This window comes from Octopus sinensis, unplaced genomic scaffold (genome assembly GCF_006345805.1).
Source record: "Octopus sinensis unplaced genomic scaffold, ASM634580v1 Contig13735, whole genome shotgun sequence".
Lineage (NCBI taxonomy): Eukaryota > Metazoa > Mollusca > Cephalopoda > Octopoda > Octopodidae > Octopus > Octopus sinensis.
Genome location: NW_021833036.1, coordinates 31,649 through 47,500, shown reverse-complemented (window position 1 = coordinate 47,500; position 15,852 = coordinate 31,649). Strand labels below are relative to the sequence as shown.

The 15,852-nt window shown below is 43.0% G+C and overlaps 1 protein-coding gene across 1 annotated transcript in view; it reads left to right on the top strand.

Annotated features, from left to right (window-relative positions):
* LOC115229865 (E3 ubiquitin-protein ligase CCNB1IP1-like) overlaps nucleotides 1–10,526 on the top strand; it is a 45,818-nt gene extending 35,292 nt beyond the window's left edge. The window contains exons 8-12 of the mRNA XM_036499362.1: nucleotides 1,666–1,686; nucleotides 3,238–3,329; nucleotides 5,817–5,940; nucleotides 8,210–8,278; nucleotides 10,239–10,526. Coding sequence (XP_036355255.1) covers nucleotides 1,666–1,686; nucleotides 3,238–3,329; nucleotides 5,817–5,940; nucleotides 8,210–8,278; nucleotides 10,239–10,330 — 398 coding nt within the window. The 3' untranslated portion in view covers nucleotides 10,331–10,526. The remainder of the gene's footprint in view (nucleotides 1–1,665; nucleotides 1,687–3,237; nucleotides 3,330–5,816; nucleotides 5,941–8,209; nucleotides 8,279–10,238) is intronic.
* Nucleotides 10,527–15,852: the final 5,326 nt, after the last annotated feature.

Genomic DNA, 15,852 nt, shown 5'->3' with positions numbered 1-15,852 from the left:
CATACATACACACATACATACATACATACATACATGCATGCATGCATGCATGCATGCATGCATGCATACATACATACTTACATACATACATACATACATACGTACATATATATATGTATATATATATATATATATATATATATATATATACGACCAGCAGGGGTCACCAAGTAATTTTCAAGTTGAAGTCCCCTCAGCTGGGTGTTAGTTGATGAGAGGTTGAAAGAAATAATAGGGGGATAAAGATGGGTGCCTTGCTGTAGGGGAGATACAAGGACGCCCAAGATAGACAAGGGAAGGGAAGGGAAGAGATTGTCTCTTTGGCATGGTTTCTATGGCTGGATTCCCTTCCTAAAGCCAGTCACTTTACTGAGTGTACTAGGTGTTTTTTTTCATGGCATTTGGACTGACAGGGGGTCACCAAGTAACTTGCAAGATGAAGTCCCCTCAACTGAGTTGGAGGATGAATTTGTATCGAGGGAGGTGGCTTAGTGCCAATTGGGAGGTTAAGTCTAAAAACAAAACAAAATCCCTCCAAAATGCATAGGGGCTGGTGTGGTCATGTTCTTGAAAGGTTTTTCTTCCCGGCCATATGGTTACAGGTTCAATCCCACTGGTTGGCACCTTAAACAAAACCCAAAACCAGCCAAATGTGGGTGAATGTTTGAGCGGGACACTGAAAGATGTATTTCTTTACTACCCACAAGGGGCTAAACACAGAGGGAACAAACAAGGACAGACAAACGGATTAAGTCGATTACATCGACCCCAGTGTGTAACTGGTACTTAATTTATAAAAAGGCGGCGAGCTGGCAGAAACGTTAGCACGCCGGGCGAAATGCTTAACAGTATTTCGTCTGCGTTACGTTGTGAGTTCAAATTCTGCCGAGGTCGACTTTGCCTTTCATCCTTTCGGGGTCGATTAAATAAGTACCAGTTACGCACTGGGGTCGATGTAATTGACTTAATACTTATGTCTGTCCTTGTTTGTCCCCTCTATGTTTAGCCCCTTGTGGGTAGTAAAGAAATAGGTATTTTGTCTGCCGTTACATTCTGAGTTCAAATTCTGCCAAGGTCGACTTTGCCTTTCATCCTTTCGGGGTCGATAAATTAAGTACCAGTTACGCACTGGGGTCGATGTAATCGACTTAATACCTATGTCTGTCCTTGTTTGTCCCCTCTATGTTTAGCCCCTTGTGGGTAATAAAGAAATAGGTACTTAATTTATTGACCCTGAAAGGATGAAAGGCAAAGTCGACCTCGGCTGAATTTGAACTCAGAACGTAACGGCAGATGAAATATGGCTATGCATTTTGCCCGGCGTGCTAACGTTTCTGCCAGCTCGCCGCCTGTACGTACATGCATGCATGTGTGTGTGTTTGTGTTCCCTTGTCTTGATATCATACGATGGTTGTAAATGAGTGTCACTGTCATACAAGCAGTGTTGTTTATTTCCAGTATTCCGTCAAAACATGTCCGGCCACGAGGAAATATTACTTTGCTCATTGCTTAGAAATAGGGGACTAGAAAATCTGTCCCAATAATCTAACCCATGTAAGCGTGGGTGGACCTTAAAAAGGGGACCTTAAAAAGACAGTGATGACAATGGTTCTTGTGATTGAATCTAAAATATTTTCTTGTAATTTTCCTTATCAGTAAATAAAGCTATGAAACTACAGCAAAACGGTAAGTTGCCATATTACTCTTTTACTCTTTTACTTGTTTCAGTCATTTGACTGCGGCCATGCTGGAGCACTGCCTTTAATCAAGCAACTCGACCCCGGGACTTATTCTTTTGTAAGCCCAGTACTTATTCTATCGGTCTGTTTTGCCGAACCGCTAAGTGATGAGGGCATAAACACACCAGCATCGGTTGTCAAGCAATGCTAGGGGGACAAACACAGACGCACAAACAAACACACATACATATATATATACATATATATGACAGGCTTCTTTCAGTTTCCGTCTACCAAATCCACTCACAAGGCATTGGTCGACCCGGGGCTATAGCAGAAGGCACTTGCCCAAGATGCCACGCAGTGGGACTGAACCTGGAACCATGTGGTTGGTTAGCAAGCTACTTGTATAAATATATATACATATATACGACAGGCTTTTTTCAGTTTCCGTCTATCAAATCCACTCACAAGGCTTTGGTCGGCCTGAGGCTATAGTAGAAGACACTTGCCCAAGGTGCCACGCAGTGGGACTGAACCTGGAACCATGTGGTTGGTAAGCAAGCTACTTACCACACAGCCACTCCTGCGCCTTAACAAAATTTCAATCTTTTTTTTTGCCTTTGGTCAGTAGGGGTTATTTCCTATTTGCTTCTTTCTAGAAATCAAAGGAAATGACTGCTATTCCCTTCACATTTTGCTTTTCTGACCTGGACATCAATGCTTTCCCATTACATATCACAGATTCAGCACTCTGAGTTGCTGAAGCAGAAATATTGTTATAGCAAATACTCTGTTCAGACCTTAATCACTTGAGCAAGTCTCTCAGTGGCTGACAATATTTGCTTCTCTGATGACGAGCAGGAGTACTTGTGGGGAGCATCGTAGCCATATGTTGAGAGGGATTCTTTGGGGTTTGAATAAATGTAAGAAAAGCAAAGTTTGAAGGAAGCATAAGCCATTTTTCATACTTTCTAGGGGTCAGGAAATAGGAAATGACAGTTGTAACCCAAGGACAAAAATCGTGTTACCCATTGTAATAGGACATAATTACTTGACCGCAATCTGTTGAACTTGTCCCTTAGTGGCTGACAATATGTGCATCTCTGATCATGGTCAGGAGTATTGGGGAAGCATTATAGCCATGTGTTGAGAGGGATTCTTTGGGGTTTGAATAAATGTAACAAAAGCAAAGTTTGAAGGAAATGTTAGCCATTTTTCATACTTTCTAGGGTTCGGCAAATAGAAATTAACCCTTTAGCATTTAAACCGGCCATATCCAGCTAAAAGTATTCTGCTTGTTTTATGTTCAAACTGGCCAGATCTGGTCTCTCACACCAACCCTACGATATCGTTTTAATAATTAACAGCTACCTCACCAAAATCTCAATGCTATAAGGTAATGCATGATTAATTAAAAACAATGTAGATGAAGAAGCATTAATTTTGGCAGAATAATGTGAACACTAAAGGGTTAACAATTGCTACCCAAGAACAAAAATTATGCTACACAAAGTTATGAATCTCTGATAATTTTGGTCAATTTCTGTGGTTTCAGCCACCAAGAAGGATCTGGAGACCACCAAAAAGAAATATAGTGAAGTTGCCGAAAAACTGGTGGAAAAAACAAGACAATGCCAGAAGCTACAGGTTACTCTTTTACTCTTTTACTCTTTTACTTGCTTCAGTCATTTGACTGCGGCCATGCTGGAGCACCACCTTTAGTCGAGCAAATCGACCCCGGGACTTATTCTTTGTAAGCCCAGTACTTATTCTATCGGTCTCTTTTGCCGAACCGCTAAGTGACGGGGGACGTAAACACACCAGCATCGGTTGTCAAGCAATGCTAGGGGGACAAACACAGACACACACAAACACATATATGTATATATATACATATATACGACAGGCTTCTTTCAGTTTCCGTCTACCGAATCCACTCACAAGGCATTGGTTGGCCTGAGGCTATAGTAGAAGACATTTGCCCAAGGTGCCAGGCAGTGGGACTGAACCTGGAACCAGGGTTGTCAAATACTAGTGGGGGACAAACAGACACACGCACACACACACACATATATACGACAGGCTTCTTTCAGTTTCCGTCTACCAAATCCACTCACAAGGCATTGGTTGGCCCGGGGCTATAGCAGAAGACACTTGCCCAAGATGCCATGCAGTGGGACTGAACCCGAAACCATGTGGTTGGTAAGCAAGCTACTTACCACACAGCCACTCCTGCGCCTGTTGTTTTATCTTCTATTTCTTTTTCACTTGTTAGGCTGTGGCCATTCTGGGGCACCACCTTGAAGGATTTTTAGTAGAAAGAATCAACCTCAGTACTTTTTGTTTCAAAGCCTAGTACTTATTCTATTGATCCGCTTTGCCGAACTGCTAAGTTATAGGGACGTAAACCAGATGCACACAACCTACATCTTTTATCTTTTACTTGTTTCAGTCATTAGACCGTGGCCATGCTGGGGCACCACCTTGAAGAATGAATTGATCCTGGTATTTATTTTATTAATCTCTTTTACTGAACTGCCAGGTTATGGGATGTAAACACACCAACACCGGCTGTCAAGTGTTTGTTGGGAGACATACAGACACAAAGACACACACACATATACGATAGGCTTCATTTAGTTTCTGTCTACCAAATCCACTCAAGGCTTGCCCAAGGTGTCACACGGTGGATTGAACCCAGAACCATGTGGTTGGGAGGCGAGCTTCTTACCACATGGTTACTTCTTCCAGCTTACTACCCTAAGATAATAACTCTTTCTAATCCAAGCACAAAGCCTGAAATTTCGGAAGAGGAAGCTGGTCGATCCCATTGATGGCAGAGCTCTGTTAGTTCTTATTTTACTCACCCTAAAAGTTGACCTTGACAGAATTTGAACTCCTAACGAATGAGAAGAAAAGCCACTAATCATTTTGCCTGGTATCCTAATGATTCTGCCACCTCACAACACTAATAATAATAATAATAATAATAATAATAATAATGATAATAAAGGCTTTGGTCCCTCCAAGAGTAGAGGAGAAGTTACTTGCTTAAGGTGCAACAGTGGGACTGAACCTTGAACCATGGTTGTCTAATACTAGTGGAGGACAAGGACACACACACACACACACACATATATACGACAGGCTTCTTTCAGTTTCCTTCTACCAAAACCACTCACAAGGCTTTGGTTGGCCTGAGGCTATAGTAGAAGACATTTGCCCAAGGTGCCAGGCAGTGGGACTGAACCTGGAACCAGGGTTGTCAAATACTAGTGGGGGACAAACAGACACACACACACACACCACACACACACACACACACACACACACATATATAATATAATAATGAAATTATTGTATACAGTGCTCAGGTGCACCACAACTTGTCAGAAAGTGCATATAAAGTACATGCAGTAATGTAGAAATGTCTGGAAAGCGAACAATGTATGCTTGTGTGTGTTTGGAGGGGAGAAAATTCAGGTGTAGTGTTGGCGAATCTCGACAGGCTTCTTTCAGTTTCCGTCTACCAAATCCATTCACAAGGCTTTGGTCCCTCCAAGGCTATAGTAGAAGTTACTTGCTCAAGGTGCAACACGGAGGGATTGAACCAAGAACCACGTGGCCGGGAAATAAACTTCTTAACACGAAGCCACATTGCCCCTGTATTGTATTTCTTATACTCTTTACTCTTTTACTCTTTTACTTGTTTCAGTCATTTGACTGCGGCCATGCTGGAGCACTGCCTTTTAGTCGAGCAAATCGACCCCGGAACTTATTCTTTGTAAGCCCAGTACTTATTTTTTCGGTCTCTTTTGCTGAACCGCTAAGTGACGGGGGACGTAAACACACCAGCATCGGTTATCAAGCAATGCTCAGGGGACAAACAGACACACAAACACATACACACACATACATATATATATATATATATATACATATATACGACAGGCTTCTTTCAGTTTCCGTCTACCAAATCCACTCACAAGGCATTGGTCGGCCCGGGGCTATAGCAGAAGACACTGGCCCAAGGGCCACACAGTGGGACTGAACCGAAACCATGTGGTTGGTAAGCAAGCTACTTACCACACAGCCACTCCTGCGCCTATATGTTCTTCTTTTTGTGTCTTTCAGTCGATGTATGATGTCATACGTAGGAAATTGATTTCTCCGATCAATTACGAAAAGGAATGCCCGGAGAAGGTCTGGAACGGTTTTAAAAATGAGAACTTCATCTTGTCCTTATCTTCTGCTGATGGTAAACCCTTTTTTATCTTCTTTCTTCCTTTATCATCATCATCATCATCGTTTAACATCCGTTCTCCATGCTAGCATGGGTTGGACGGTTCGACCGGGGATCTGGGAAGCCAGAAGGCTGCATCAGGCTCCAGTCTTATCTGGCAATGTTTCTACAGCTGGATGCCCTTCCTAACGCCAACCACTCCGTGAGTGTAGTGGGTGCTTTTTACGTGCCACCGGCACAGAGGCATACATATATATTTATATCATCATCATTATCATCATCGTTTAACGTCCGTTCTCCATGCTAGCATGGGTTGGATGGTTCGACCGGGGATCTGGGAAGCCAGAAGGCTGCACCAGGCTCCAGTCTGATCTGTCAGTGTTTCTACAGCTGGATGCCCTTCCTAACGCCAACCACTCCGTGAGTGTAGTGGGTGCTTTTTACATGACACCGGCACAGAGGCATACATATATATTTATATCATCATCATTATCATCATCGTTTAACGTCCGTTCTCCATGCTAGCATGGGTTGGACGGTTCGACCGGGGATCTGGGAAGCCAGAAGGCTGCACCAGGCCCAGTCTGATCTGGCAATGTTTCTACAGCTGGATGCCCTTCCTAACGCCAACCACTCCGTGAGTGTAGTGGGTGCTTTTTACGTGCCACCCGCACAGGTGCCAGGCGAGGCTGGCAACGGCCACGGTCGGATTGGTGTATTTTACATGCCACCGGCACGGAAGCCAGTCGAGGCGGCGCTGGCATCGGCCACGAGTCAGATGGTGCTTTTTACGTACCACCAGACCAGGGATCCTGGCTGGTTCAATTCAATTTCGATTTCGATTTCGCTTGCCCCAACATGTCTTCGCAAGCAAAGGGGGTTGGCATGGGTGCCTGTCGTCGGATGAGGTTCTATATCGACTTCGCTTGCCTCAACAGGTCTTTGTGTCCAAGGGAGGAAAGGCATTCATAAGTGGGCTGGGCTCACTTGTCCTGCCTGGTCTTCTTTTACTTTTCATTGCTAGCTTGTTTCAATCATTGGATTGTGGCCATGCTGGGGCACTGCCCATGAAGGGTTTTAGTTGAATGAATTGCTCCCGGCACTTTATTCTTTTATTTGTTTCAGTCATTTGATTGCGGCCACGCTGGAGCACCGCCTTAAAGGGTTTTTGTAGTTGAGGAAATCAACCCCAGGACTTATTCTTTGTAAGTCCAGTACTTATTCTGTTGGTCTCTTTTGCTGAACTACTAAGTTATAGGGGACATAAAAGCACCAGCATCGGTTGTCGAGCAATGGCAGAAAGACAAACACAGACACGCACACATGAACACATGCATACACATATAACATACACACACACACACACACACACATATATGACAGGTTTCTTTCAGTTTCCACATGTGTGTGTGTGTGTGTGTGTGTATATAGATAAGGAGGCACAGTGGCCCAGTAGTTAAGGTAGCGGTCTCGCGGTCGTAGGATCGTGGTTTCGATACCCAGACCGGGCGTTGTGAGTGTTTATTGAGCGAAAACACCTAAAAGCTCCACGAGGCTCCGGCAGGGGATGGTGGTGATCCCTGCTGTACTCTTTCACCACAACTTTCTCTCACTCTTACTCCCTGTTTCTGTTGTACCTGTATTTCAAGGGGCCGGCTTTGTCACTCTCTGTGTCACGCCGAATATCCCCGAGAACTACGTTAAGGGTACACGTGTCTGTGGAGTGCTCAGCCACTTACACGTTAATTTCACGAGCAGGCTGTTCCGTTGATTCGGATCAACCGGAACCCTCGTCGTCGTAACCGACAGAGTGCTTCTAAAAAAAAAATATATATATATATGTATATATATGGCGGGCTTCTTTCATTTTCCGTCTACCAAATCCTCTCACAAGGCTTTGGTTGGCTTGAGGCTATAGTTGAAGATACCTGCCCAAGGTCCCACGCAGTGGGACTGAACTCGGAACCATGTGGTTGGGAAGCAAGCCTCTTACCACTCAGCCATGCCAAATCCCCTCCTCCACGAAAACGGTCCCCTAAATGAAAAAAGTACTATGTGAAATTTTGATTCATTTTGGTAATCTTCTTCCACAGCCAGCTGTCTTTGCCCTACGTCCACCTTGGAGGACAAATAGCAGGCAAAGCACTGTATGTGTGAAGTGGCAAAAACATCAGTAATAACTGACCCAGACATTTGAAAGTGGTGCTCCAGCATGGCTGTGGTTCAATGATTCAGATCAATCAAATGAGATTAACCAGTTTGAAATATTTCCATTATTCTCTAGCTGTCCTCCGGAAGCTTCACACCCCATCTGCACCTCCACCTCCACTTGCAAATAACGGCTGTGATGATGGTAAGTATATTTATCTCACTAGTTCTTTGCTCAGTGTATCACGCTCCCCCCTATCTCTATATATACGAGGGGCAGTCAATAATTATCCACACTTTTGTCATAACACATCTTTATTATCATAAGGCGGCGAACTGGCAGAATCGTTAGCACACCAGGCGAAATGCTTAGAAGTATTATGTCTGCCGCTACGTTCTGAGTTCAAATTCCGCTGAGGTCGACTTTTCCTTTCATCCTTTCGAGGTCGATTAAATAAGTACCAGTTTCGCACTTAGAGCATATATATTATTTCATCTAGTTTCAGCTCACGAGCTGTGGCCATGCTGGGGCACCGCCATTTGGTGTTGCTACATTATTTTACTTCACGAATGCTTTTTAGCAATTGACATTTGGTGCATGAGAGAGTTTGATGCAGCTGCCCTCATCTGCACCTCCTGCCGCGAAGTTGGTTCATCTGGGACACCTGACAGGAAGAGGTCCAGCTTTGTTTTGAAGACACCTACATCCACCGCATGCAGGTCTCTCAGGTCCTTCGGGAGGATATTGAAGAGCTGTGGACCTCTGAAGCCCAAGCTATTGCAGTATCTTGTCCTACATCTTGATGGCAAATTTGGAGTCCTTGGCACTATGCAGTGGCGCCCAGTTCTAGTATTTGTGTAACTCTCGATGCCAAAGTTTGGGACAAGTCCTTCTAGGATCTTCCAGATGTATATTATAGCATATCTTTCTCGTCTACGCTCTAAGGAATAGAGTCTTAATCTCTTGAGTCTTTCCCAATATCTTATATGCTGCACAGAGGCTATCTTCTTCGTGTAGCTTCGTTGGATTACCTCAAGTCCTGAGATTAATTTTTAGTGGATGTTTGGGATAAGCTCGCACGACACGGTCGAACTACCACTGCCGACTGTCCAAGATGCGGACGGGATAGGGAAACCGTCCTGCATGCTATTGTTCAGTTTCCGGGAGTGTCTGAAGTGTGGGCTTATGCAGAACACCTGCTGTCAGGTTCGGGAAGAGTACAGCTGTCGTCTGAGTCAATCGTAAAAATTGATCCACCGGATTTCCTCACGAAAGAAGGTAAGCAATGTTTTCTCGCAGTAGTAGCAATAGCGAAAGAGGTGGTATTATGGAAGTTGGGAATGAAAGGTTTGGTGACAGGCAACCTCATCTCCGGTCTCGGGTTGGTGAGATTTTTTATCTTCCACCTTAAAAGGAAGGTGAGGCTGGAGAGAAGATGCCTGTCAAAGAAAATGTTCAAAGAAAGATGGTTGCATGTTGCGAGGGTGCTGGGAATGAAAGATTCCTCGTGAACATGTCATAAGTCTGCATGCAAAAGTTTCAGTAGGAGAAAGGGGCCCATGGGGGTCAGAGTGTAACCCATCTCTCTGCTTCATCTCATGTCTGTATTTCGTCCTTGTATCTCATTCAATTTCATTATATTTTGTAAAATTTTAAAAGTCATATAATCATTGTGTGTCTGACCCCAATCAGGCTGTATTGTCCCCATCTATGTTTAGGCCCTTGTGGCTAATAAAGAAATTGGATGTTCTGTTAGAACAAGCTATCCTGCCGTTAGTTACCACAAGAGAAGCCAGGAACTCTTCAGGCCCCGTCCTTGTACAGTGTCGTGCATATGCACATTCAGTGGATACTGTAATTGGTGACCACCACCAAAGAAATTGGATGTTCTGTTAGAACAAGCTATCCTACCGTTAGTTACCACAAGAGAAGCCAGGAACTCTTCAGGCCCCGTCCTTGTACACTGTCGTGCATATGCGCATTCAATGGATACTGTAATTGGTGACCACCACTAAAGAAATTGGGTGTTCTGTTAGAACAAGCTATCCTGCCGTAGTTACCACAAGAGAAGCCAGGAACTCTTTAGGCCCCGTCTTTGTACAGTCACACATGTGCACATCCAGTGGATACTGTAATTAGTGACCACTTCTTTATTTCTTTATAGATTTTGTGCTCCAACCCAACCACACACCGGTGAGTGGTGTCTTGCATTCTGGTAGACATTCCAAGAGCCGCTCTGTCATTAAATGTCTGTAACTGCAACACAGGTTGTTCACTCTTTGAGATACATCATCTTCTGCCTCCACCTTCTACATCCTTCTGGAATACAGGAATGGAGAGTTTGGTATTTGTTTCTTCAGTTCTAAAATATCTTGTTTCTGTCCTTATTTCTATTTTCTGATTTCAGAAAACAGGGTGGGCCAAAATTCACGCACAAAATAACTTCAATACACTCTGGAATTTTCAAAAACATTCTTCAATAATGATGAATACACATCTACATGATAAACATAGTTCTAAATTGTCACCCATAATTATAACCCTAGTATCTTTGTAAGCCTAGTACTTATTCTATTGGTCTCTTTGGCTGAACTGCTATGTTACGGGGACGTAAACACACCAGCATTGGTTGTCAAGTGATGTTGGGTGGGGACACAGACACACAAACACTCATATATATACATATACACGATGGGCTTCTTTCAGTTTCCGTCTACCAAATCCACTGAAAGAAGCCCATCGTATATATGTATATGTATATATATGAGTGTTTGTTTGTCTGTGTCCCCACCCAACATCACTTGACAACCAATGCTGGTGTGTTTACGTCCCCGTAACATAGCAGTTCGGCCAAAGAGACCAATAGAATAAGTACTAGGCTTACAAAGATACTAGGGTTATAATTATGGGTGACAATTTCATACGACATCGCTACGGAAAATGGGATTTTTTTCTAGCGGTGTCAAATGAAATTGTCACCCATAATTATAACCTTAGTATCGATCTATTGCATTTCAATCTATTTTAGGGTTAGGGTTAGGGGTGGGGGAAGGGTATCTTTTTTTTCTTCGTAACAGTATATGTCAAATGTTTTGGTGCATGACTTTTGGCCCCACCTGTACACAGGTAAATTGATGTGTTCCCTTGTTTTTTTTTTTACTCTGCTGTTACCTCATTATTTATTAAATTACCTTACTTGATGGCACATAAGATGCATGACCCCAAGGCGGTGAGTTAGCAGAATCATTAGCATGCCGGGCGAAATGCTTAGCGGTATTTCGTCTGCCGCTACGTTCTGAGTTCAAATTCCGCCGAGGTCGAATTTGCCTTTCATCCTTTCGGGGTCGATTAAATAAGTACCAGTTGTGCACTGGGGTCGATGTAATCGACAATCCCTTTGTCTGTCCCTTCTATGTTTAGCCCCTTGTAGGTAGTAAAGAAATAGGTATTTCGTCTGCCGTTATATTCTGAGTTCAAATTCTGCCAAGGTCGACTTTGCCTTTCATCCTTTCGGGGTTGATAAATTAAGTACCAGTTATGTACTGGGGCCGATGTAATCGACTTAATCCCTTTGTCTGTCCTTGTTTGTCCCCTCTGTGTTTAGCCGCTTGTGGGTAGTAAAGAAATAGGTATTTTGTCAAGGTCGACTTTGCCTTTCATCCTTTCGGGGTCGATAAATTAAGTACCGGTTATGTACTGGGGTTGATGCAATCGACTTAATCCCTTTTGTCCCCTCTATGTTTAGCCCCTTGTGGGCAATAAAGAAATACTATAAGATGCATACCCCCCACAAAAAACAACTTAAAATCACCCTAGTTCCCTTGAAGCTTATAAAATGCAATAAAAATATTTTTTATTGAATATGCACTACAGAAATTAGCCCATGTCTATCTAATATGCCCTCAAATAAACTGTACCTGTGGAATTTTCTGTATTTGATGTCTTTTATGGTTTGCATTTATTTTCCCCTCAAAATATTTTCAAATGTTTTGGCCCTTACATAAAGGTTAAATACTGTGTTCAAACTAAGTGCCCCCTTTTTTGTTTTGTTTAGTTTCTCTCTTTGCCTTGTTATTTATGAAATTGCCGTATTTCATGGCATTTAAGATGCACCCCCACTCCCCACACAAAAAATTTTTTGAATCACCTACAAGTCCTATCCATGAAGTTAGGCCTCCCGTAAGCTTGAATGCGATATAAACATTTTTTCTTGAATATGCACTGGTAAAATTCTCACATTTTCCGTACTTGTAGAATTTTTTGAATTTGATGTATTACTCTCTTTTACTTGTTTCAGTCATTTGACTGCGGCCATGCTGGAGCACCGCCTTTAATCGAGCAACTCGACCCCGGGACTTATTCTTTGTAAGCCCAGTACTTATTCTATCGGTCTCTTTTGCCGAACCGCTAGATGACGGGTACGTAAACACACCAGCATCGGTTCTCAAGCAATGCTAGGGGGACAAACACAGACACACACACACATATATATATATATACGACGGGGTTCTTTCAGTTTCCATCTACCAAATCCACTCACAAGGCTTTGGTCAGCCCGGGGCTATAGCAGAAGACACTTGCCCAAGATGCCACACAGTGGGACTGAACCCGGAACCATGTGGTTGGTAAACAGGCTACTTACCACACAGCCACTCATGCGCCTATATATAACTCATGTATTTAAAAAAACAAAACAAAAAAAAAGACGCGGGGGTGGCTGTGTGGTAAGAAGCTTGCTTCCCAACCACGTGGTTCTGGGTTCAATCTTACTGCATGCTCAAATGTCTTTTGGTTGACCTTGAGCAGATTTGGTAGATAGAAACTTTAAGAAGGCCATTGTGTGCATAATTATTGCGGCTTTTTTTCAACAAAAACATCTTTAAATGATTATTCTGGAGCATATTCACCATCTACTTCAATTACTGCTTCCCATTTGCTTGGAAGACCATCATTTAACGATGTTTTTGTTGAATAAAAGCCGCAATAATTATGCACCAACCCAATATATATGTGTGTGTGTGTATGGCTTTGGGCTGCTTCCATGACAACTGGTCTTGGTGTGTTTACGTAACTTAGCAGTTCGGCAAAAGAGACCCATAGAATAAGTCCTGGGGCAATTTGTTCAACTAAAATTTTTCACGGCACTGCTGCAGCATGGCCACAGTCAAATGACTGAAACGAGTAAAAAATCAAAAGAATCTCAAAACACCATCATGGATCCTATATGCGTAGACGGGCCCCTGAGCCAGTCTGGTATGGGAACATGCACAGTTACAGTATGTTGTTGCATCCCCTATTTGCTAGCATTTCCTTGCTCCTGGCAAGTGATAACCCCTAAGGTTTAATGCACAAGTTTGGGGGTGGGGTACTTCCAAAATACTTTTGCATCTTTTATGGCACTAAATATGGAAAACTTTTAACCATTACTTGTTTGTTTGTTCCTTTTTTTGTTTAATATGTAAAATGAAAAAAAAAACCCCAAAAAAAACAAAGAGAAAAACTAATAAAAAAATAACAGAACAAGAGTTAAAAAATTTTTTTTAAACCTGAGTAGTTTTTGATTTATTATATTTATTTATTCACTAAAGAAAGCTGACCAGAAGAGAATAAATGCATTTGAGCTTTGGTGTTGGAGAAGACTTTTACGGATTCCATGGACAGCGAGGCTCACCAATGGAGAAGTTCTTAAGCAGATAAGGCCGAAAATGTCGCTAGAAGCTAGGATCACCAAGCATAGATTGGCATATTTCGGTCATATTATGCAGAGAAAATCCTTGGAGAAGGACATCATGCTCGGAATGGTCAGTGGCAAGAGAGGAAGAGGCCAACCAATGGAGAAGTTCTTAAGCAGATCAGGCCGAAAATGTCGCTAGAAGCTAGGATCACCAAGCATAGATTGGCATATTTCGGTCATATTATGCGGAGAAAATCCCTGGAGAAGGACATCATGCTCGGAATGGTCAGTGGCAAGAGAGGAAGAGGCCGACCAAGAACCCATTGGCTTGACACCATCAAGAGTGATACCAGAATGGACATGGCCAGTCTGAAAAAAGCGGCCCAGGATAGAACTGACTGGAGGACACTGATCCATGGAGTAACCGAGAGTCGACTTTGACTGAGCGGATAGATATATATATATACGGAATAGTCAGTGGCAAGAGATGGAGAGGCCGATCAAGAACCCGCTGGCTTGACACCATCAAGAGTGATTCCGGAATGGACATGGCCAATCTGAAAGGAGCGGCCCAGGATAGAACTGACTGGTGGACACTGATCCAACGAGTGACCGAGAGTCGACTTCGACTGAGCGGATAGAAGAAGGATTTATTCACATATCCTTCAAAACTTCCATGCTTTCTGAAATTCGCCAACCGTACATCTGATGCCCCAAACCATCAGATTTTCTTTTTGTAGACTTTATTCCCTATTCACTTCCTGTGCTTTGTTCTATATTATTGTTCTTGCAGTTTTGGTTACCATTTCTGTGGAATTTGTAGTGCAGCATCTGAACGCTGTATACAATTAAGTTCAAGTTACAGGGGAGATAACTCACACAAGGTGGTGCCAAAAAGATCAGATGTCAGCACTCAGTTGCATGCACATGGAGAGCTAGCAGTGAGCGTCATGGCACAGTGCTCCGAGTGACATTGCCGTGTCGACTTTGTGAAATTTGTGATTACGTGTATGCTGTAACCTGTTCGTGTCCATGACAAAAAACCGCAAAGAGCCAACGTCCTTGGCTGATGATGAGCAATCTGGGAGACCTACCACAATCGTTACCCCTGGAAATATGGTATTTATGCATCGATAATTCTTCCCCCGGGGCCAGACCATCGATTGAGAATTGAACTGCGATGTTTTGAAGTGTTTGACGGAGGACATTCAGTGAATGTGACTGGATCTATGGAGTGCAAAGAAATGGCCACTGTCACAGATTTCCTTACTTTTGAGTTTCTCACCAAAAACATGGTATCGCTTCTGCACCCGCCCTAGTCACCAGGTTTAGCACCTGCAAACTTTCATCTCTTCCCCAAGTTGAAAATGTAGTTCAAAGGTTGCTGTTTAACCCTTTAGTATTTAAACCGGCCAAAATATTTAATCTGTTTTATGTTCAAACTGACCAGATCCAGGCTCTCACACCTACCCTACAATGTTATTCTACATTAGGTAATTACACCATCAAGATCTTGAAGATATGAGAGAATGCATGATTAATTCAAATCAATGAGAATCAATAAGCATTATGTTTGATAGAATAATCTGAACACTAAAGGGTTAAACAACGGTGTCGAGATCAAGAGTGAATCGCTGGAGGTCTTTGACTTGCTTATGGAAAACGATTTCCAAGCCCGATTCCAAAAGTGGGAGGAACAGTGGGGACTGATGTATTCCTGTGCAAGGGAACTATTTCAAAGTCTTGACTGGCCCCTGTGCCGGTGGTACATAAAAAGTACCCACTACACTCACGGTGTGGTTGGCGTTAGGAAGGGCATCAAGCTGTAGAAACACTTCCAGATAAGACTGGAGCCTGGTGCAGCCTTCTGGCTTCCCAGATCCCCGGTCGAACCGTCCAACCCATGCTAGCATGGAGAACGGATGTTAAACAATGATGATGATGTTAAAACTTATGCAAATTGTTTTTTATTAAACATCTCTAGCCTGGGAACATTTTGATACCACCTTGTGTAATGACATGATAAGGCTGTTGAGGTATTTTTGATGACAGAGATCTGGCTGTGAGATGAAGCAAGTTAAATGATTTCTCAGAAGCATTTGTT